The sequence below is a fragment of the Saccopteryx leptura genome, chromosome 8, assembly GCF_036850995.1.
Source record: "Saccopteryx leptura isolate mSacLep1 chromosome 8, mSacLep1_pri_phased_curated, whole genome shotgun sequence".
Classification (NCBI taxonomy): Eukaryota; Metazoa; Chordata; class Mammalia; order Chiroptera; family Emballonuridae; genus Saccopteryx; species Saccopteryx leptura.
This window is the reverse complement of record NC_089510.1, coordinates 49,307,112-49,332,180: the sequence shown is the minus strand read 5'-3', so window position 1 is coordinate 49,332,180 and position 25,069 is coordinate 49,307,112. Positions and strand designations below refer to the sequence as shown.

General features: G+C 37.9%; 1 protein-coding gene across 4 annotated transcripts in view; it reads left to right on the top strand.

Moving 5' to 3' along the window:
- GSK3B (glycogen synthase kinase 3 beta) overlaps positions 1-25,069 on the top strand; it is a 207,564-nt gene that overhangs the window by 102,516 nt on the left and 79,979 nt on the right. For all 4 annotated transcript variants that reach the window (XM_066347732.1, XM_066347731.1, XM_066347730.1 and 1 more), the window contains one exon: positions 19,933-20,043. In XM_066347732.1, coding sequence (XP_066203829.1) covers positions 19,933-20,043 — 111 coding nt within the window. The remainder of the gene's footprint in view (positions 1-19,932; positions 20,044-25,069) is intronic.

The following is a 25,069-nucleotide window of genomic DNA, read 5'->3' as shown; positions in this document are numbered from 1 at the left end:
CTCTCCGTCCCTCCGTCCCTCCCTCCCTCCCTCCCTCCCTCCCTCCCTCTCTCTCTCTCTCTCTGCTAGGTCTAACTGCTTTATAATGTTGTTCAAGTCCTCTGTTTCTTTATTGCTCTAATATCTAAATATTCTGTCCATTATTGAAAATGATGTACTAAAGTCTCCAGCTATTATTGTAATGTCTGTTTCATCCTTCAGTCCTACCATTTTTCTTCATATACTTGGGATTCTTGTTTAGTGCATACAGTATATGTATATACATAACAGTTATACCTTCTGATGAATCAATCCTTATATTAAAATATGTCTTAGATGCCTTTTATTTATTTATTTTTATTTCTACTACCCTGGCTAGAACCTTCAGCACAATGTTGAGAAGAGATTAAATCAGGCATCCTTTTCTTGTTCTTATTTTAGAGGGGGGATATAATTTAGTTTTTCATTTTTAAGTATTATGTTAGCTGTGGAGTATCATCTGTCAATGATAATGAAAGGTTGTTGGATTTTTGTCATTGCTTTTCTTGCCCATATGTTGAAATGATCACGTGATTTTTAAAAAATTTTTGTTAATAAAGTATTTTACATTAATTTTTTTTGAATACTGTACCTACCTTGCATTTCTAAAATTAATCCCTTTTGGTTATAGTTTGTAATAATTTTAATATGTTGCTGGACTGTATCTTTTAGAGGATTTTTGTTTCTATATTCTTAAGGGATATTGATTGGTAGTGTTCCCCATCCCAGCCCACCCCCAATGACTTTGTATGATTTTAATATCCGGGTAATACTGGTCTCATAGAATGAGGTGGGAAATGGTTTTCTCTTACATGATTTTAAGGTCATGTTAAGAACTGATGTTAATATTTCTTTGAACGTTTGGGCCCTGGCTGGTTAGCTCAGTGATAGAGTGTCTCCCCAGCATGTGGAAGTCCTGGGTTCTATTCCTGGTCAGGACACACAGGAGAAACAACCATTTGCTTCCCTCCCCCTCCCCCTTTCTCTCTCTGTCCTCTCCCTCTCCCTCTCCCTCTCTCTCTCTCTCTCTCTCTCTCTCCCCCTCCCCCTCCCCTCCCCCTCCTACTGCCATACCTCAAACTAGTTGTACAAGTTGACCCTGGGCACTGAGGATGATTCCATTGCCTTGCCTCAGGTGCTGAAGTGGCTCAGTTGCTAAGCAACGGAGCAGTGACCTCAGATGGGAGCTTGCTGGGTGGATCCCCGTCGGGGTGCATGCGGGAGTCTGTCTCTTCCTCTCCGCCTCTTATTAAATAATAATTAAAAAAAGGAAAAAGTATGGTAGATTTCTCCAGTGGGCACTTATTTTAGGAAGTTTTAAAATTACTAATTCAATTTCTTTACTTGTAATAGGTGTATTTAGATGTTCTATTTCTTTTGTCTGTTTTGGTAATTTGTTAGTTTTATCCAAGTTATTTTATTTACTGGCATAAAGTTAATCATACATTTTCCCTTCATATCCTTTTTATTCTTGTAAGGTCAGTTGTGATGTATCCCTTTTTCATTCCTGGTTTTAATAATTTGAGTCTTTTTTTTCTTTTCTTGGTCAGTCTACCTAAAGGTTTGTTAGTTGTCTCCCCCCACCCTCATAAACCAGCTTTCGGTTTTAATGACAATTTTTTCTCCAGTTGCTTTTCTATTATTTATTTATTTCTGTTCTAGTCTTTATTGTTTCCTTTCTGCAGCTTGCTATGGGCTTATTTTGCTCTTTTTTCCCCTCTAATATATTAAGGTAGAAGTTATTGATTTGAGATCTTCTTTTTAATGTCACTTATTGGTTAAAGCTTGTGTGTCAAGTTCTCTTAGCCAGTTGTATTTTTATCCTTTACTACTGGATGTCCTCAGTGGCTTTGATGCTGCTGTCAAAGTTTAGGAAGTTTCATATTTATTTACTGCATGCTGAACCAGGGGCTCGAGTAGCTTGGAGTTTTCTGTTGTACTGCTTCTGAGGGGGTGCAGCTTTGGGCATTCACAATCTTTCTGTCTGTCACGGATGGATGTGACTTTACTTCCTGGGACCTACTCATGGATCAGATTAGTTTCTTGTTCGGCCTGTGGTCAGAGTTTGCTATAAACCTTTTGTTCTGGGGATGCTTCTGCTGTGTGTTGATGTGCCAATTTAGGGAATGCGAGTAGGCTCTTTCTGGCTATTTCTTTTTCCTTGGTTCTCCGAATTAAACATCTGGTGCACAGTCTTCTCTTACTTGCTCTCCACAAAGTACTCCACTGTTTTTAGACAATGCCCATAGACATGGAGTTCTCCTTACCGTAGTCATTCTCTTTTGGCAGAGCGCATAGCCTTCCTTTTCCTCTGGACAGACTCCCTGTGTCCCCTCATTAGAACTGAGAGTGAGGACTGAATTTTTGCAGAGAAACACCCCCAATTTATGAGTGAGCACCAGAGAAGAGGCAGCAGCACTCTTTGGTTTCCACATCTCACTCCTCCCATTGTTGGAGCTCAGCCCTGTGACTAAGTTGAGGACAAGGCTCACAAAGCCCCAGCCTGCTGCTGTACCTGGAGTGGAGCTTCTCTGACATTAATAGAGGGTCAGAGTAGGGAAAGGGAGACACCGTCCTCTTGGCTTTGTCCAACTGGAATACATCTTTGCAGTATGGGACACAGTTTGCCCCTTCTGGGGTGAAACCATAGGCCCCGACTGGGAACAGAGGGGAGAAGGAGCTGTACCCCTCTCTTTGGCCTTACCTGTGTGGAGTACGGTGTTGGGTAGAGCTTCCCAAACATGGAGGTAGAGTAGTAGGGTAAGGAAGTGGTTCTTAGCTAAAATGCCACAGACTTACTGAGATTAATTCCTTTATTTGGTACATGTCCTTGGAACAGTTTCCAGTTACTTTTTACCGGTTAAATCATTCACCAGTTAAACTTTTGCTTTTCTGAGGAGATCTCCTGAGCTCCTTACTCTGTCATTCCAGTCCTGTTCCTCCCTTACTATTTTCTACACTTTGTTCATGGACTGCTTATCAAAATTGTTTTGCTAGGTAGAAAAGATGAGTAAAAACAGAGGCTTCTAACTATAGTGCTGCATACTGAGCTGTAAAAGAATAGACTAAATAGTAATGATTGAGCATATGCTGATTGTCTTCTGTCTTTTGATTATATACCTTATTAGTTAAAAATGTTATGCACACAATAAATTAGTACCATTGTCCTAACATATTTTAAAACAAATAATTTAAAAACATAAAATGTATGCTATATATAATAATTTTATATTCAAATTCTTAGATATTCTTTTAATTAACTGTAGATATTATATCATATCTTATGAATAAAAATATTTAATTTTCTTTTAAAATCTTGTGATTTATAAAGTGCTTTTTTTGTGTATTTTATGTGTTCTTCTCATTTAATCATCAGTGCTACAACATAAGCAATATTATTTTGTAAGTTTTACCATTGAGAAAATTGAAGTCTGGTATGATTAAAGAATTTGCTCAATGTTGTATTACTAGTAACCACAGGAGCCACTTTCAAATGTAGATTCTTCAATTATAAAGTTTGGGTTCTTTCCTATCGTTTTTTCTTCATTCTTAAGGTTAATTTCAGTGTACAGGCACTGTGTAGTGTTTTAAGTAAAAACAAAATATAAGGTCAGTCTAATTGAGTTTGAGAGGGACAAGAAAAGAAATATATTACAGATTGATACATGGAGTCACAGTTTTATGTGCTATGAACAGATGTAGTATAGAGAAGAGTAATAAATTACCCAGTGGGTCAATAGAGAAATACATAAAGGTGATGCTTATCTAGGGGTTTAAAGGCTAAATAGGGATTATTTAGATAAATAGCACAGAGTAGGTGTGTATCAAGTTCAAAGTAAAGGATGCTTGAAAGGCTTGACGGAGTTGAACAGCATAGTCTGTTGGGAAGAGTTACAGGTATTTTGAACTTCCTCATATATAAAGTAAGAATGTGGGGACAGTAGTAGGAGTTGAGGGTGAGCAATTAGAAGTGGGTTCATAAGTGGTTATTTGGGTGAAGGTCAACCTCCCTATATAAAAAGGACTTTATGTTTAAAAAAATATTTTTTAGATTTTATTCATTTTTAGAGAGATAGGAAAGAAAGAGAGAGAGCGAGAGAGAGAGAGAGAGAGAGAGAGAGAAAGGAAGGGGGGGAGGAGCAGGAGCCTCAACTCCCATAGGTGCCTTGACTAGGCATGCCCAGGGTTTTGAACCAGCGACCTCAGCGTTCCAGGTCGACGCTTTATCCACTGTGCCACCACAGGTCAGGCAGACTTTATGTTTTTAATTAAATTAAACTTCAAGCTATAGAAGTGTGGTGCGTGTGTGTAAATGCTATGCAAAATTTTAGCTAACTAGACATAGTAGTTTCCCATTATCTGCAGGCATTTGTTTCAAGACTTCCAGTGGATGTGTGAAACTGCAGATACCACCAAAACCTCTGTATATTCCTGTGTTTTCCCCTCTGCATTCATAACTTTTCATTTAAATGAGGCACTCTACTGCTTCTCTTTGGCATATTCAAATTGCCAGCATCACCACTCTTGTGCTAATAAGGGTTACTTTAACACAAGCACTGGGCTACTGTGACAGTAGATCAAATGATCAAATAACTGAGAAATCTACTAAGTGACTAACAGGCAGGTAGCATATATAGCATGGATACTCTGGAAAGAAGGGATTACTTACATCCTGGATAGGATAGAGTAGGACAGCACAAGATTTCATCATGTTACTCAGAACGACATGCAGTTTAAAACTGGTAGTTGTTTATTTCTGGAATTTGCCATTTAATATTTTGGACCACAGTTGACCCTTGGGTGACTAAAACTACAGAAAGTGAAACCATGGATAAGGGGGAACTACAGCACATGTTCAAGTTTAGAAAATACAATTCAATTCATCCTTTTCCTTTTCTCTCTCACTCCTTTACTGATAGGGAATTGATAGCAGGGAATCACTGATAGCAGGGAACTGTATTCACTGAAATAAAGAGGTTACCTAAATAACCCCAATTTTTTTGTCTTCCTTAAAATTTTAGGTTGATTTCTATTAAAGTGGCATATTCATTATCTGTATAGAATTTTTACTGATGAAATGCTGACATATTCAGTGGAGTGTGAATGAATAGATAGGTCATGCAAAACTCTGAGGTGAATGAATTATCAAGACTTCTTTATAAATTATCAGTGTTATAGCAGATAAGATAGACGTTAACTATAATCTGCTTGGAAATATGAATTTAAGAGTTTTCTTTTGAATGTCAATTAACAACTTTGTTTTTATGTTATTTTAATATTTTGTGAAACAAATATTATTGCATGCATATTGTAAAAAAAATGGAAATAACACAGAAGGGCAATAGATAAATGTAAAATATTTTTTACTCTATCCCCTAAATCCCCACATCCCTTCATAAAGATAAATTTCCTTTGTGCATATATGAGCCACATATATGTCAATATAATAACAAATACTATTTTGGAACATGCTCATCCTCTGTCCCAATAATAAAACAATATGGCTTTTTATGTTTATATGCATAGACGCTGCACCTAGTTTTCATATTGTTAACATCATATATTAATATGGTACATTACAATTAGTGAACCAATAGTGATACATTATTATTAACTAAAATCCATAGTTGATATAGATTTTCTTAGTTTTTACCTAATGTCTTCTTTCTCTTTCACGATCCAATTTGCGCTATCAGTTGTTATGTTATTATGTCTCTTAGGCTCATCTTGGCTGTAGTGATTTTACAGACTTTGTTTGTTTTCAGTGACCTTGATAATAGTGTTTTGAAGAATGCCAGGTAGATGCCTCACTATTGGAATTTTGTCTGACACTTATCTTGTAATAAACTGGGGCTTTAGGTTATTTGAAAAAGGACTGCAGAGTCTGTTTTCATCACATCGTATCAAAGTACACACTATCAACATGATTTGTGACCATTATATTAATCTTGATCATCTTTCTGACCTATTATTTATAGGTGTTCTCTACTCTAAAGTTTTGTTTTTTTTACCCCCTTTCCATGCTGCATTTGAAGATAGTCACTATGCACAGTTCACATTGGAGAAGGAAGGAGTTATGTTCCTTCTTAAGGGTAGAGTGGCTACATAAATTGTGTTTCTTTTCCCTTGTTTATTAATCTATTTCATCATTTATGTTAGTTTGGACTTGTGTGTGTTTATTTTATGCTTTGGTTTATAATCTAACACTATCTTATTTTATTGATTACACTGTTCTAGCTTTGGCCATTGAGAGGTCTTTTCAGTTAGCTTCTGTGTCCCTTTGACATACCCCCATTAATATTACCTTTTTTATGTGTGTATGAGAGACAGAGAGAGACACAGATAGGACAGACAGACAGGAAGGGAGATGAGAAGCATTAATTCTTTGTTGCGGCACCTTAGTTCTCATTGATTGCCTTCTCATATGTGCCTTGACAGGGGGAGGGGAGCTACAGCAGACTGAGTGACCCCTTGCTCAAGCCTGCAACCTTGAGCTCAAGCTGGTGAGCCTTGCTCAAACCAGATGAGCCCACAGTCAAGCCAGCGACCTCTGGGGTTTTGAACCTGGGTCCTTCGTGTTTCAGTCTGATGCTCTATCCACTGCTCTACCGCCTGGTCAGGCTTGTTTTGTTTTTGAGTATGTCTTTACTTTCTTGCATGTAGATTATTTTTAGCTTTTTATTCTTCACAAATCTCCAACCATCTTTGTGCATGTGCACACACATTTACATACAGATAATTGTTGTTATAGATTTAATCCTAGAACTGGTATTGTTGAGTCAAATTAGGTGTCTGTATGTCTTCACTTTAGGATGACTATATTAGCCCTTTGACTTTCCACAATGTTGCAGTCTGGGCTTTCACCAAAAATGTGTTATGGTGTGTATTGCACCATGACCCTGTTCCAATACTTAGTTTTTCTCAGATTGAATTTTATTTTTCCATTTGATAGGTGAAAATTTGTGGTTTATTGTTTTTTACATTTCTTTAATTATGAATGAAGTTGATCATCTTTTGACATTTTTGTTAGCCATTTGTATAACCATCTATCTGCTCATGCCTCTTCATTTTTTTAATTGCAATGTTAGTCTTTTTTTTATTGACTTCTAAGAGCTATTTGTATTTTAAACAAAACAAATTAGCCCTTTGTCATATAAGCAAAAATAATTTTTTTTTAGCCAACTTATTCTTAAATTTTTTTGGAGGGGAGAGAGAGATGAGAATCATCTACTAAGTTATGCCACTTTAGTTGTTCATTGATTGCTGCTCATATGTACTTGACCAGGGCACTCAAGCCAAGCCAGTGACCTTGGGCTTCTAACCAGTGACCATGGGATCCATGTTGATGATCCCATGCTGAAGCTGGTCACATTGAGGTTTGAACCTGGGACCTTAGCATCCCAGTTTGGTGCTCTCTCCACTACGCCATTACTGGTGAGGCTAACTTTGTTTTTTTTTTGTTATTGTTGTTTTCTTTTTTAAGTAGTACAAAAGTTTTACATTTTTATGTAATCAAATTGACATTGTTTTCCTTAATAACTTAGATATTTTGTCCTCCAAGATTTGCAAACACTCATGTTTTTGTCTGGTACATTTACAGGTTTTTTTTTAAACTATAGAAATTTTGATACTTATTTTGTTTGAGGTGTGAGATTGTGAGATAAGGATGAAGATTGCTATAATCAGGTGTATTCTAGGTACTCATCTTTTCCCCCTAGTACCTCCTCCACTCTCCCAAGCAAAAAAAATAGTTCTTTTTCTTAATTCACACCCACTTTACTATTAGTATTAGTATTATTCCTAGCTCTAGCCAACCTGGCACATCCATCAGAGAAGGCATTTATTTTGAAAGTATTTTGCCTAGTCCAAGTTCCCTAACCCAATTCTGAGGAGTACTGAGTGCCATGGTATTTTGTGTCTTATTACTGTTCTCAGATAACGCTGCTTTGTATCCCATCAAATCTTGAGAATTATAGCATGATTCTATTTAAAATTGCAGTAGGATCTGTTTTTCAAATGTAGGATGGGAGGTATCCATTGAGTTTGTTGCTAGGTGTGATCAGAATTTTGTCGTTTAAATTTCATTCTAGGTGAATAAGGTTTAGAGTGGAGTTCATAGAGAGTGGTTATCAGCAGTTAGAGAGTGGTTTATTAATAAAAGTGATAGCTAGGAAAATCGAACCAGTAAGAGAAATCTTCCTTAAATTGTACAACATGTAATTTTTTTAAGATTTCTGAATAAGATACACTATATACTAAGGATTCTTTTTAAAGGGTTTGTAGCAGTTGACTCCTTAGCAAATTTACTAGAAGCCTAATAATGTTCTTTGAAATTACTATTTTCTTATTACTTTAGTAGACTGTTGTCAGCATTCCTATTTAAATGATACTTTTATATATTTTGTATTTGACTTTTTAAATCTACAGCTAATATGTGAGTATTGAGGCATTCTGTTGGTAACCCAAAGAGAGATTACATTAAGAAAACAGCAGACCTGAGATATTTCAGATAATTATAAGTGATAGAAATGCTGAATCCTGGTCCTTTTTTAATCTCGAAATATTAGCTTTCCCAGTCTCATGAATTTCTTTTGCACAAATCTCCACAAACAAAAGTAAGGAAAGTAAAAATGTTAGTATTTCCTCTGCTGTGATGATGAGTGGGTACTCTTCACTCACAGTTATTCTTGTGACTATTTAATTTTCAGCAGAACATCTGTAAGTTTAACAAAAACATTTTAAGAGCATAATGTTGTTGGAGTCCATTTATTTCAAATCAGTAATGGTGATAGTATTACTGGTTGGTTTTATATTTTGGTTTTAGAACCCAAATAGATTTTTTTATAAATAAATTTTTTGTTTTAATGGGGTGACATCAATAAATCAGGGTACATATATTCAAAGAAAACATGTCCAGGTTATCTTGTCGTTCAATTCTGTTGCATACCCATCACCCAAAGTCAGATTGTCCTCCGTCACCTTCTATCTAGTTTTCTTTGTGCCCCTCCCCCTCCCCCACCCCCCTCTCCCTTCTTCCCTCCCCCTGCCCCCCGTAACCACCACACTCTTGTCCATGTCTCTTAGTTTCATTTTTATGTCCCGCCAATGTATGGAATCATGCAGTTCTTGGTTTTTTCTGATTTACTTATTTCACTCCATATAATGTTATCAAGATGCCACCATTTTGTTGTAAGTGATCCGATGTCATCATTTCTTATGGCGGAATAGTATACCATGGTGTATATGTGCCACACCTTCTTTATCTAGTCTTCTAATTTTTTTTTTTACAGTGATTAAAGCCTTTAAGCAAGCTCTTGGCCAATACAGCAAGAATCCATAAAAGAGTACTGTCCTTAACATGTTCACCAAGTCCAAGTTGGTCCCAACACCATGCCAAATCCCTGATAAATGCAACCCAACCCCAGTTCAGTCTGTTAGGAGCTGTCACAAAGGAGCAGGAGTCTAGGAAAAGTCCACATCCAGGAAAAGTCCGTATGGCACTGGAATTGTTGTCACCATTCTATACTTTTGCAGCTCACACCCAAGTCCCAATGACCACTGCTTCTAGCTGGTAATGATTCAGGTAGACTGGAAAAGCCATCTGCAGCATGTGTGGAGATGGAGCTTCTGTTCTCCTCTGCCAGTCTCGGTGTGACTTCTTCAGTGTTCCTTGGTTGAAGAGTCCTCTTAGTTTAGTCCAAAGTTGGTTTTTCCAGATGATAGTTCTTAAAATTAGTTTGTAATCCACTTTGGTTCTGGGAAGTGGATGTTGGTATGTCCGCCTACTCCAGCGCCATCCAAATAGATTTTTTTTTAAAAAGTGGATTTGATTTAAATAAAAGCACAAAACCATGAAGTGAAGGATAGTTCACAGTACCTTTAAGTATAATGAGACACCACCAGTGTCTCAGAAAATAAGACAAATGACAGCTTTTAAGTGACAAAGGGATATTTATATTTGCACCTTGCCTACAAAATGGACAGACCTTTTTTATGATTCTAAAGAAATTGCAAGTTTTTGATGAGTAATGGTTTGAATAGCCAAAATTTATTTGAACAAAAAGGCTGATGTTAATCTGCAAAATACTAGTCCAAATATAATTTGAACCCCCATATTTCTCATAGTGTGGTCAGTTAAAACATTCGACCTATAGTAGACATGGTTTCATTAACCTTTCTTTGATGTGTTACACTTTGTTAATATCATGAATAAAATATATGGTACTGCCTAAAGATGAATACCATCAGTGTGTCAAATGAAGCCTGAACTTTATGAAGTAGAGTGGAATTGTCTTTATTGACATGAACACAATATTTCTACTAGAACCTAATATTGCATTAAGTTTTTCATTTACTGCACCTCAGTGTTGATTTCTTTTGAGGTCTGTTCAGTTATACCTGTCTTTTTTTGTGTGTGTGTGTGAGAGAGAAACAGAGGGACAGATAGGAGCAGACAGACAGGAAGGGAGATAGATAAGCATTAGTTCTTTGTTGCTGCACCTTTGTTGTTCATTGATTGCTTTCTCATATGTGCCTTGATAGGAGTGAGGTGGGGGCTGCAGCAGAGTGAGTGATGCCTTGTTCAAGCCAGCGACCTTGGGCTTCAAGCCAGCGACCTTTGGGCTCAAGCCAGTGACCATGGGTCATGTCTATGATCCCATGCTCAAGCCAGTGACCCTGCGCCCAAGTCGAATGATCCCGTGCTTAAGCTGACAACATCAGGGTTTCGAAGCTGGGTCCTCTGTGTGCCAGTCCAGCACTCTATCCACTGTGCCACCACCTGGTCAGGCACCTATCATTTTCTAGATGAATTACTGTTAAGTCTTAATCTATCATCCTACGTAATAAATTGATACTTTGATTTTAATTGTAGGGTTTTATATTTATTTTTGTTAAATTATATATCAATATTATGAGTTTGGCTTAGCATTCCAGACTATTAAAGTTTTTTAAATTACTTGTTTTTACATTTTAAGCCATTTTTACTTAGGTTTGTGTCAATCTTAGGTAGTTGTGTTGAATTCAGAAATTGTAAACTGACTGCCAGATTTCCTCTCTGATACGTGTTATTTGACTTGCACATTCTGTTAATATATATTTTTGAATTAAAATGGTTTTAGTTAAGTCTTAAACTGTCTGCTTTACAAACCACTGTCCCTTACTGCCTTACACATTTGGTTTCACACATTTGTTTATTGCTTAGCCATTGAAGGCTTTTACTTTTGTAACCCCTAATAAATGAAATCATTTATGAAAATATAGATTGGGACAAGTGAAGGACAGAGCTTGTATTCCTACAACTAGAACCCTTCCTTGACTATGGCATTCATTATTTAAATCTTTCTATTCTTCACTTTTGTTATGATTGTTTAGCAGATAAATTAAATTGTGGTACAGTTGTACACATCTTTGGGTTATTCATAAATATATCATGGTTAATTTTGTCAAATGATTTGTTAAAATCAAGAAATCTTATAATCAAGTAGTAGTTACAAGGATAGCTTCAACATCTGTGTTAATGACTTTTCTAAAGGCTAAGATTCAATCCTTTGCAGTCTATTTAACATAGCAATCCTTTGACACCTGTTTAGCATTCTATTTATTTTCTTTATTGGACCGCAGCTTCACTTGAAACAGATTTTTGTCTAAATCTTGATCTCTGAAATTTTAGGACAAATCTTCAACTTTAATATTGCTACCTTTAGTGTTTTTTTGTTGTTTATGTTTTACAGAGACAGAGTCAGAGAAAGGGATAGACAGGGACAGCGGAGAGAGATGAGAAGCATCAATCATCAGTTTTTCCTTGTGACAACTTAGTTGTTCATTGATTGCTTTCTCATATGTGCTTTGACCGTGGGCCTTCAGCAGACTGAGGAACCCCTTGCTTAAGCCAGGGATCTTGGTTGGGTCCAAGCTGGTGAGCTTTATTCAAACCAGATGAGCCCACGCTCAAGCTGGCGACTTCGGGGTCTCGAACCTGGGTCTTCCACATCCTAGTCCGATATCCACTGCACCACTGCCTGGTCAGGTGCTCGCTACCTTTAGTTTTATATATGACCTCATCTCTTTAGAAAAAATAGGGTTATCGGACATTCACTCATTTTACTTAAAATTCTCCTTAGCACCTAATCACTTATTTTAGATGTACATGAAGAAAAAAAAATCAAGTGGTATTGTTCCTTTCTAAAAATGATAATAGTTAAAATTTGAGTTTTTATTGTGCCAGATAACATGCTTAAAGAACATTGTACAGCATATATAGATTCTTATAATCCTAAGAAGTCTTTTAAAGTACAGGTAGATACCATTATTAGCATTATTTTACAGGAAACTGAGGCTTAGAGAGTTTAAGTAACTTGCTTGTGGTCACGTAACTTATAGAAGAATTGGAACACATACTAACTTTGCCTCTTAATCGCTACACTGTATGTTCTTGTTCCCCTCTTCCTGTGATGTTCTAGAATCTTTCTCAATTATCCTTTTTTTTTATAACTTTATTCTTATCCATTCAGCGTACAAATAAATCTGGATCTTTTTTAGCCATCAAAAAATACAAACAGAAAGTACATCAACAATTTTTCTTCAACTTTGCTTCCCCTCCAGATATTAGCTCTCAGCTCTTTTCTTACTTTCACTACAAGAGGTTTTGTAAGAACAAACTAAATTTTATCTGCCTCCTGTTTCTCACCTGCCATCAGATAGACAGTAATGTACCAGATCCAACAGTCTTTTCAGTCCTTCTTCACCTTGCCATTGAAATTTCAGCTTTGGGTGTCTTGATGCTAGTTTTTCCTTGCTTTTTTATGCCTCTTAGTTCTTTCTTAGTCTTCTCTGAGTTATACTCTTGATGCCATCTATTGCTTAAGTTTATTATGTTTTTAGGATTCTATGCTCAAGTCTTTTCCCCAATCTCTATTGTACACTCTCTTCTTAGGTGAGTGAGTCTGTTCTCATAGTTTTGGCAATAGCCTAAATCTCTTAAGTATATTCTACTCTTATTTTACGAGTTTTGGCTTAACTGTGGTTCCAACCACCCTGTGGAACATAGCAGCCTAAAATGTTTTGAGATTCATTAAATAAATGTTCAACAGACTTTTCCTCTCATGCTTTTTGTTCTCCATGCTCTCCCTATGTTCATTACTGGCCTAGTTGTCCAAGTTTAGAGACTGTCAATTAATCCCAACTTATTTGTTTCTCAGGTTCAATTTGCTCTCATGTTTAATTAGCCAATATACCCACTTCCTCCCACCTCCCTTTTTTTGAAGTTCTTACTGCCTCTGCTCTGGTCTAGGCCTCGGATTCCTATAGGTTTCCTGCTGTTCAGTTTTCATTCTCATCTTCCCAGTATTCCCACTCTTCATACCCATTTTTAAACAGTTCTTTTTGAGTTAAAATATATCTGTACAACTGTCATCCTAATTTTTAAATAATATCCATTGCCCCTGAACTTAAATTTATTCAGCAAATATTTGCTGAGTATCTGTTATATGCTAGGCACAGTTCTCGGTAGGGATAGAGCAGTGAACAGATAGACAAAAATATTTTTCCTCACAGAGCTTAGTCTAGTAAGGGGACTCAGACAATAAAAAGTAAACTATGTGGTTATAAAATGCTGAGTAGAATGGGAAAGACATGAAGTGGAGAATGCCAGATGGGAATGTGGGGTGGACAAAAGGGTTACAATTTTAAATGGTGTGATTAGGGAAATTAACACTTGAACAAAGATTTGAAGGACTTGAGACAAGTAAGCGGTATGTATATCTGAGGGTAGAACGTTCCAGGCTGAAGGACTAATCAGTACGAGGACCCTGAATGTGAAACCCTGCCAGATGTATTAAAAAAAAAAACAGCACCCTGGCCGGTTGGCTTAGTGGCAAAGCGTTGGCCTGGCGTGCAAAAGTCCCGGGTTCGATTCCCGGCCAGGGCACACAGGAGAGGCGCCCATCTGCTTCTCCACCCCTCCCCCTCTCCTTCCTCTCTGTCTCTCTCTTCCCCTCCCGCAACCAAGGCTCCCTTGGAGCAAAGATGGCCCGGGCGCTGGGGATGGCTCCTTGGCCTCTGCCCCAGGCGCTGGAGTGGCTCTGGTCGCGACAGAGCGACGCCCCGGAGGGCAGAGCATCGCCCCCTGGTGGGCAGAGCGTGGCCCCTGGTGGGCGTGCCTGGTGGATCCCGGTCAGGCGCATGCGGGAGTCTGTCTGACTGCCTCTCCCTGTTTCCAGCTTCAGAAAAATACCAAAAAAAAAAAACCAAAGAGAAAAACAAAACAAAACAGCAGAAAGCTATTGTTGCTAGAGATGAGGGAGCAGTGGGGAGAGCAGTGGAGTAAAGAAGTAGACAGGTAAATAAGGAAATGCAAATGTAAGACCTTGTAGACCATTTAAGAATAAATCTTAATGAGGTGGCATGGGAGAGACAATATAATTTATATTTTGCTGATACTAGGAAAGGTAGAAACAGGAAAATTAGGAATATGTTGCAATAATTTAGGTGAGAGCTTATCACCCTGGTCACTAAGACCAGGGTTGTAGCCTTGAAAGTGAAAAGAAGTAGTTGGATCGGGATAAATTTTAAAGGTGGAACCATTAGTATATTGGTAAGGTGACCAGTCGTCCTCCTTTAGGGAGGACAGTACTTCTTTTATAAGTTCCGACCTCCCTTGAAAAGTGTCTTCCTACATGTCCTCCTTTTTGATATTGGAAGACGAATCTTTAAACGTCCATATTTGATCGATGCAGAGTCCATCCATTGCATGTGATGTAATGTATTTGTATCTAAATGAATACTTTTTTCTTACAATTACTATTAAAAATTAATAGACATGTAAGCATAATTACAATATAAAATATTACAAATGTTTTTATTATGCATTTATCATATTATAGTGCAGGGGTCCCCAAACTACGGCCCGCGGGCCGCATGCGGCCCCCTGAGGCCATTTATCCGGCCCCTGCCGCACTTCCGGAAGGGGCACCTCTTTCATTGGTGGTCAGTGAAAGGAGCATAGTTCCCATTGAAATACTGGTCAGTTTGTTGGTTGAAATTTACTTGTTCTTTATTTAAAATATTGTATTTGTTCCCATTTTGTTTTTTTACTTGAAAATAAGGTATGTGCAGTGTGCATAGGGATTTGTTCATAGTTTTTTTTATAGTCTGCCCTCCAACAGTCTGAGGGGCAGTGAACTGGCCCCTTGAGTAAAAAGTTTGGGGACCCCTGTTATAGTGTATTGTTGCAATTAATAAAATGTCTTTTATTTATGATATTGTTTTCTTAATTTATTTTTGTCCTCCTTTTCATTGTAAATATGTTAGTCACCTTAATATTGGGAATCATCAATGTATAGTAGTATTGAGCCATTAGACTGGATGAAATCATCAGGGAGGGAACTTATACAAAAACAGAGATCTGATAACTGAGTCCTGGGATCCTCCATTCCTTAGGAAATAAGAGAAATAGAAGGAGCCAGAAATGAAGAGTAAGAAGAATAGTCTATAAGGTAGGATGAAAACCAGAAGAGTATAGTGTTCTAGAACCTTTGTGAAGTGGGTATTTCAAAGAAGGGAACATGATGAACTATGTCAAATGGTAGAGCTAAGCCAAGTAGAAGGGAGGTGATGACTAAATATTGACATTGGGTTCAGCAACGAGATTATTGATCTTGATTAACAATTCTGGTGGAGCAGAGGTGGTAAAAATTCAGTGGAGTAAGTTTAGAGAGAATGAGATGATAACAGGTATTGGAGAAAGTAAGTGTAGATACCTCTCTTGAGGCATTTTGCTCTTAAAGAGGTCCTGAAAATAAGGTGGTAGTTAATCCCAGCCCCCTGAGCCAGGTGCAGGAGAGGAAACTACTCAGTACCGGCGGAAAGCGCCCAGAGAGAGGCTCACTTCAGCAATATGCATCCTGGAAACCTTAGATAGAATAAATATTCAGAGGTCCCGGGAGAAGCCAGATCACTCTTCTCTCCATGGGAGAGGAAGGGCCTTGGGGTCCAGCCCTGCTCCTACTCAAGGGACAGAGGACTCCCAGGAGTCATCTCATAAAATCATGACATCAGGGATTCACAGTCATAAGCTCCGGAAAGTGCCCCTAGAAAGAGAGATCCCCCAGGTCTGGAGGAGCTCAGCTCCAGTCCAGCAATGAGGAGTCCTGTGCCCCCAGCACAGCACTAGCTGGTTCCCCCACACCCCTCTAAGAGCAGTGAGGGGCTAAGGGTAGGCAAATACAACCCCTCTGGTCAGTTTCATGGTTAAAATAGGCAGGAAGGAGGATTCAGTGTGAACCCAGGAGGGCTCTGGTTGGTAGTAGGCTGAAGGCCACGCCTGGCTGGGGGCCTGTGCTGCAGCATCTCTTGACAGAAGGCCTCGGAGGAGCCATGTAGGTAATGGGGACTAGAGGGAATCTAGGGTCTCCTAGGGTCAGTTCCAATGTCTGCTGTGATGTTGCTGTAGAGAGAGCCTAGCTCTCAAGCCAGCAGTCAGTATGTTAGTGAGTTCATCCCATTTTATGTCTAGGAATTCTGGGTACAGACTAGGAGGTCAAATCTGTGGGGGTTTTCCTTGCTGCCCTTTTCTCCTCGATGTTTCACCATCTATCATGTCTCACAGATGAGGAGGGGCAAGAGATCTTCATGCCAAGCAACCGTCCCCTGGTAGCAGTGTTGTCAGTCTTACCACCCCAGCTCTGGTATTCATAGGGGAAGCCATTTATCTTTAGATACTGGTCAGGAGTGAGCACCGAGACCCCTCCAAAGTACTGGAGGTATGGTAGGCTGTATCCAAACTTGTTCATGGTGCCTGACCAGGCAGTGGCGCAGTGGATGGAGCGTCGAACTGGGATGCAGAGGACCCAGGTTCGAGACCCTGAGGTTGCCAGCTTGAGTGTGGGCTCATCTGGTTTGAGCAAAAGCTCACCAGCTTGGAGCCAAGATCGCTGGCTTGAGCAAGGGGTTACTCGGTCTGCTGAAGGCCCACGGTCAAGGCACATATGAGAAAACAATCAATAAATAACTAAGGTCTCGCAATGAAAAACTGATGATTGATGCTTCTCATCTCTCTACGTTCCTGTCTGTCCGTTCTGTCCCTCTCTCTGACTCTCTCTCTCTGTCCCTGTAAAAAACAAGAACAAAAACAAAAAAACTTGTTCATGGTGACAGCAACATGCCAGGGTCCTTGGGTGTCACACACATACAGATTGTGATCATATGACAGGAGGTCCATATGCAAAGAGGGCAGTCCCACTCTTTATCACATGGCCTCCCAGACTCCAACATTCAGCAGCTTTGCTTTGTTAAATGTTCCATTTCCATTCTAATAGATGACATAGATACCATAAGCAAGCTGCTGGTGCTGCAGGAAGGGGTGCAGGTGGTGGAGCAGCAGGCACAGGCGATATTCCCAGGCTCAGTGCGGCACCATGATAGCTATTCAGGAGTGGGCTCACACCCTTCAGGGCGGTACTGGCCCCCCCACTTCCACCCAGGGATTCCTCTCCACAGTCTAGCTGCCAGCGATGGCACTGGGCTGAAGGACACAGACACGGGACTCACTAAGAGAGGAGATATTTCTGGATAGTAGTGCAGGCCTTGAGGGCTAGAGGGCCACCTGGGGCAACAGCAGAGGCTCCAGACAGGTGACTGTGGTTACTATAGACTGCTCTTGGCCAAATAGAGCACTGAGGCTTTGGAAGCGCCCGCCCCCCCCCCCCCCCCCCCCCAGTGACAAGTACATCATGATGTCCAGTTGGGAGCCCACGAGCAGGGCCAGCATGCAGGGCTACTCCAGCAGCTTCTGCAGCAGCCTGAACTGTGAAGTCTAGGTTCAGGCTGTCTTCTTCCAGATCATGAAGGCTCTCTGGGGTCCTGGGGAAGCAGAGAGGCATTGTCTAAAATTGGAAATGTCAGAGAAGAAAGACAGAGAAAGCCTCCATCCAGCACTCCAGTGGCGCTCCTGGGACCTGCTGGCCTGCGGCTCCCTGTGTCACCGCCAGCCCAACAGCAGAGCAGGCTCCGCTGCTGATATCTTGGAAGCACAGTTAGGGGCTTTTTTAATGATGGGAGAAATAACAGCAATTTTGTATACTGATTGTAGTGTTCCCACAGAGAGACAATAATTGATGGAAAAAGACAGGAAAATTACTGAGGTAATGACTAAATAGGAAAAACAGAATAGTATCTTCTTTTTTCTTTTTTAAACAAGTATCAGGGTTTGCCTTAGAAAGGGTCTTGGCCAGCTTCTCTCCCAGAGAAGCATATGGGGATAGATGCTGGTAGGTGGGCACATGCAGGGGTACAAGCCAGGTTATCAGCTGAAGGTGAGAATGGAAGATGAGGTTTTGGAGATTGAAGAGGAGAAATTAAGTAGTTTGAAAAGGTGAATAAACTAGGCAAATGTGATGTTGTTACTGGGCTGATTGGTCTTACATTAAATTCATCTTCAAGAAATTCAGTCAGCACAACTTTAGGTTTGTAGCCAGGTTTATCTCTTGGGTACAGGTAGGGAATGTGTGGAAAGGTGGATTTAACCAGGGTTGTGCTTTATCAAACAAGTATGGTGTACTAGAATGAACTGGGAAAACTTTTCATAAAGGGCCATATAGTAAATACTTTTGGTTTTGCAGCTTATACAGTCTCTGTCACAACTACTCAAGCCTGCCATTGTAGCTCAGAAGTAGTCATAGACCATACTTAAGTGAGTGAGCATCACTGTGTTCCTATAAGACTTTATAAAACAGGCAGCATGCCTTTACTTATTTACTGACCCCTGTGTTAGAGAGTGAGGGTAGTGGTAGACCATGGAATTTAAGCTGGATATGAAAGAGAAGAGAGGAGGACATGAAAGAGTAAGGATAGTGAAAAGGTGGTAGGGTCAGTGGTATGCTGTCTCACTTAACCGTTTTCTGAGCTCTCTTGTACTCTTTGACCCCACATCTTGAATATGCTTTTTTCATACTCAGCTTAGATATCATCTCTTTTATACCTGCATGCTTACTTTCTCTGCAATGGCTACTAAAAATAGTAAATGCTGAAAATTGAAATTCTTTACTTGTTTGGTAGGTAAGATGATTTCAGATTGGGAAAGTTGTGAAAGTTTATTTACCTGCATATTTTCCCACTCAGTGATTCTCAGTTGTTTTCTGCTTTAGTTTACTTATGATATTATTCACATGTTCAGGGTAAGGGTAGCACTCTGTTCCTCTTTCCTACTTGGTACTTAGTTGGAATTCCCTTCTTTCTCTCCAATGATCTTGGATTGGTGTCTTTATGCTGCTGAAAATGGATATTTAAACATGTGGCCTGCAATAAACCTGTGAGTATGGTAACTTGCTGCCTTATAAGTTATTCTTTTTCTTTCAGTTAATTGTAGAAGACCAAGTGGTTCTACTAATTATAGACTTATCAAATAACCATAAAATCTTTTTTGTAGATGTTAGAGAGAATTTGAAGAACATCTAGTTCAAATTTTCATACTATAGTTGAAGACACTGAAGCCTAGAGAGATTTAAGTGTCTTGCACACATAAGTTAGCAGTGGAGCCAGGGCTAGAAACGGACTGTTTAACTCCCAATTCAGTACTCACTGCTGTGGCACCTTTCCTGATAGAAACTGAGAGCATTGATTCTCAAAGTAGAAAATAGGAAATTGTGTGATAGGTGATATACTTTAAAATCATCTAACCTAAAAAAAAAATCATCTTACCTAAATAATAGTTGGAATATTATTAGGAATCTTAACAGTATTGAAAAGTTGTGGTAGATTGCTTCTTTTATTATGGTTATATTCTGAATTGAACACTTGAATGTGTTAATTTTTAATCTGAATAAGTGAATGTATAGAGCATTTACTCTAACTTGAATATTTAAAGACTAGTTTCTAATCTTGTTTTTTTGTTTGTTTGTTTTTAATAAACTTTTTCAGAAAGATGAGGTCTATCTTAATCTGGTGCTGGACTATGTTCCGGAAACAGTATACAGAGTTGCCAGACACTATAGTCGAGCCAAACAGACACTTCCTGTGATCTATGTCAAGGTATGTAAAAATGGAGCAATTTCCCATTTTATAAAGTATTTACTGTGAGCCAGGGAGAAGGCTAGGTATGTTGTAATTATATTACTGCAAAGTAGGTATTGCTAGAGCTTCATTACATTCTTGTACAGATTTTTTGTTTTAGTTGATTGATTTGAGAGAGAGAGAGAGAGAAGCATTTATTTGTTGTTCCACTTAGTTGTGCATTCATTGGTTGCTTCCATATGTGCCTTGACCAGCTATCGAACTCGCAACCTTGGTGTTTCTGGACAACACTTGAATGGACTGAGTTAACTGTCCAAGAGTAATTCTTGTACAGTATTAAAATGTAAAATCTTTATCTTTTAAACTTTTGTGACTCAGGTATTAAAGATACTTGTAATATTTCTGACAAGTGAATTTTTTCACAGACAATTATGGACTTTAATTTTGCTAGGTATAGCACCATTTTATTTAATTTCGGATATACTTACTGTGCCACAGACTGAAATAGGAGCAAGCATATCATATACAATAATAAAATACAGTTATAAGTGTGATCAAATTTAATGTTTTATTGCTGTTTATACATACATTGCATCTGTAGCTAAAGTTTCAGCTTTTGCTAATACCAGTGTCATCTTGTTTATTTGATAGAACTCATGACACATTTGCTAGGAATTTATCCAGCATAATTCTGATTGAGTATCCAGTTACTGTTTATATTTCCAATATGTCATACATATTTAAAAAATTTCTTTGTTAAAATTGGGCTCCAAGTAAGGTTTATATATTATAATTGGTAGATGTGCTTCTTAATGTTTCCTTTAATTTCTAATTTCTCTCTCTCTCTTTCTCAACTTTGTCATTAAAGAAAGTGGGTCGTTTGACCTACAGCATTTCGGTCTGGATTTTGCTGATTGGATTACTGCAGTATGATATTGATGTGTTGCTCTCTGTACTTCGTGTGAATTGGTGATTAGATAAATTTTTGTAGGAATCAAGACTACTTCATGTCATACATAGTGTTGAGTCCTTTCCTAAGAAAGAACATGTCTTTTGTCATTTTTGTAGTCATTGATGATAATTGCCCAAATCCATTAATTCATTAATGGTTATAAAATGATATTTTAATGTTATTCCTTCTTAATTTATAAGCTAGAATAGTTCCATAAATACTTTCCCATGCCAACTATTTCATTACCCTGAGGTACAGTTTATATAAAAAAGGATATATATTTGATTCTTTTACTTTATTTACAAAACTTGATAATTTGTTGGTTCCATAGCATCTCCAGAGGTGACCGATAAGTTATTTTTTGTTGTTTGTTTTAAAACTTCTTAGACAAGTGTTAATAATCTTTGATACCTTCCTTGCTTTCTAACATGACAGTGCTCTAGGTTTATCTCACACGTTTCTTCCCCAGACTTGGAATGAAACTTTTCTTCAAGGAGAACTTACTCTTTTAGTGGGGAATGGTATTTAGAGACCACAGACTGAATGTTAGGGTTGCTGTTTGCCATAGGATTGTTTACTGTTTTTGGATTTTTTTTAGTAGACAGCTAGGAAATATGTGGATACCTTTTTCAAAGATTAATGCATTTTTTTTAAATCCCAAAGATAAACACACTATGAGTTCATATTGATATTTTTAATTAAATGCTAGGGGGCTTAACTTAGTTCTTTCTGCATTTCCTTTTTCTTACATTAAAAAATCCATTTTTCAATGACAGTATAATTATTTACTTGTTCTAGCCCATACTATGCATACAATATCCGTAGGATAACAATACCAGCACTACCAGTACCAGCTGAAAATAAGATCTTTTTGCAGCTCTTTATATTCCCATGATATATTCCATTTGGATGAATAGTCAGATATCTCTATTTTAGTTTATTTTTTTATTTTAGATAGAGAAGAAAGGAGACAGACACAGAAACATCAGTCTGTTTCTGTATGTGCCCTGACCAGGGAGCAAACCCACAAGCTCTGTGTACGGACTGTGTGCTAACCAACGAGCTAACTGGCCAGGGCAACAAATTTCTCTATATTAAAGAAACATTGAGTAATTTCTTTCTGTAATTATGCCTTACTAAGCTTTGTTTATTTAGTTTTACTTTTATTATAGATAGTGTTTTAAAATTTTTTAAAAGTTAATTTTACTTTAAATTTTACATAATAGTTACATAGTTCAAAGTAAAACTTACAAAATAAGGTTCCTCTACCCAATTCCTTCCCTTCCCCAGAGTTAAATATTTATTTTTTTAAATTATTATTTATTTATTTTTAGAGAGAGAGAGAAATTGAGAGAGAAAGGAAGGGAGAGAGATGAGAAGCATCAACTTGTAGTTGCATCACTTTAGCTGTTCATTGATTGCTTCTCATATTTGTCTGTGATCCCACACTCAAGTTGGTGAGCCGATGCTCAAGCTGGCAACCTCAGGGTTTCAAACCTGGTACCTCAGCATCCCAGGTCAACACTCTATCCCCTGTGCCACCACCGGTCAGGCTTAAATTGTTTTAGATTAGCAAATGTATATAATTATTTTATCTGCCCATCTCATTTTTATGTAGATGTTTACATAATGTATACCTTTTCTCTACTTTGCTTTTTTAATTAAAATACACTCTGGAGATCTCTTTGTAGGTAACTGGTAGGTAGGTAGGTAGGTCGGTAGGTAGGTGGACATATAGCTATTTTGCCTCTTTATGGCTGTATGTTAGTCCTTTGCATGGCTGTATCCTAATTTATTCAGCTGGTCACCTATTAATGGACGTATTATTTTATCCTTCATGGTTTTTTCATTGCTGTTACAAATAATGTAGTGAAGAGCCTTGTGTTCATCTTTCTCTATTTTTGACAGCAACTATTTGGATGAGATCTTTTGTCATCTGTATTTTTTTATAAAAAAATTGTGCATATTGAAGTTGACATGCAAAGAAAGACCTACTACTCCCTTTTCCCGCTTGTGGATAAAAGAGTGGTTCTTTTATATAACCAGAGTCCTTCTGGAGTTAGAGGTATTGGCCTTGGACATTATTCTTTGAGGACACAAACTTATTCTTATGTTTAAGGATATAAAAAGATAATCTTCTCTGAAAAGAATAAGTTGATCTCATTCACTTATTCATTTATTCTACATAGTTTTATGAAAATATTTTTTTGTGAAAAATCTTAGATTGGGAAATGGAAATAAAATGATAAATACATGTAACTTCTGCTTTCGTGGACCTCACCAACTAATAAAAACTCAGAAGGCATACATGTTACCAAAATGCAACTGCAGCTTTTGGTGACTCTGACTTTCACGTTTTTCTGGGGGAATTGAGTATGTTCTGTGAGTTTATTGCTACAAACCTCTTTCTTCACCCATTTTATAGTATTAGTCACTATGTAGTTGATGATAGTTATATATAAGTTAAGTTTTTTGTGCCCCTTTGCTTTTCTGATGAACGTCTTTCATAATTAGCTCAGTTTTAAAATACAGTTCTAAAACAGATGCCTGGAAAATCATTGTAATCTTGACTTTTTTTTTTTAATTGAAAAGACCTGTTTAAGGACAGAGTCTGGGGACACTAGAGAGCTGGATACATTTTTGTGAATCATGAACAAAATTGTTATTCTAGCTCTGGCTGGTTTGCTCAGTGGATAGAGCGTCAGCCAGTGTGCAGATGTCCCAGGTTCGATCCCTGGTCAGGGCACACATGAGAAGCAACCACCTGCTTCCCTTCCCCTCTCTCTCTCCCTTCTCTCTTTCTTCCCCGCTCTCAGCCAGTGGCTCCCATTGATTAAAGTGTTTGCCCCAGGTGCAGAGGATAGCTCTGTTTGTGGGAGTGTCAGCCTCAGGTGCTGAGGATAGCTTGATTGATACATGCATTGGCCCCAGACAGGGTTTGCAGGGTGGATCCCAATCAGAGTACATGCGGGAATTTGTCTCTATCTCCCTTCCTCTCGCTTAAAAAAAATTGTTATTCCATTTTATGTGTTAAACAGGTTTCATAGTACAGAGGACAGAGAGAACAATGGACTTGAGTTAGATTTAATAACTTTGTAACTGGGTTAAATTGTGTTCAAACTGAATTGGGCCTCAATTATCTCTCATAGAAATTGGGATAAATGTATATCTCACAGAGTGTGATTATTAAACAAATGGTGAAACATGCTTGGTTTGATAGTACATGTTAAATAAATCTCAAATTTCAAAATGTGCTAAATATGTCAGTTTGTAAGAGTCTCATTCTCCTCTTTTACTTAGTGATCAAGCTATTTAATAATTACAGTTTTGCACTTTTAGTTAACAGAGTAGGAATATAGTGAAGTAAAGAAATAGTAATTAAAAGAGGCAATACAGAATATTAAGAATGTGATATTGGGCAAATTGCTTAATCTGTGTGCCTCAGTTACTTTATATGTAATAGAGAAATAATAGTAGCACCTATTATATAAGGGTTAAATTAAATAATACATGCAGAACACTTAGAATAGTACTTGGCACACTTAGAATAGTACTTGGCACATGATCAGTTGTTTTTCTTGTTATTGTTATTACTGTCTTTCTAGTGTAGTTAGCCTCTCAGTTATAAATACACTTTTACAGTTAAACAAAAAGGTAAAACTGTGTATCTCATTCTTTATCTTTGCTTTTCAAAAGATAAAGTGAAGAGAATGGAGATAGCATAGATCTCTCAGATGAATGAATATATGTAAAAAGACACCTTAATCTCATCTAAACTCTTAAGCATTTTTAGCAAAGAAAAATTTTTCCCTACTGATTCTTGCTGACCTAGACATCAGTGTCTTGACAGAGAGTTAATAAAGTCTCTCCTTTAGTAAATTAATGTTTATGAACACAGTTTCTTATGTGAACTTAATTTCTTAGTGGCAGTGAATTAAACTCTTAGAACTCTGAGAGTAAGCTTTAGGACTTAGATATTGATTCTGTGAACAGTGATACAATATTAGAATTATGAAGTTTTTAAAAAGTTATATGGATACTTAAATTTCTTAATTCTATCTTGGGTGGCAAAGTGCTGACCTAATTGAAGAT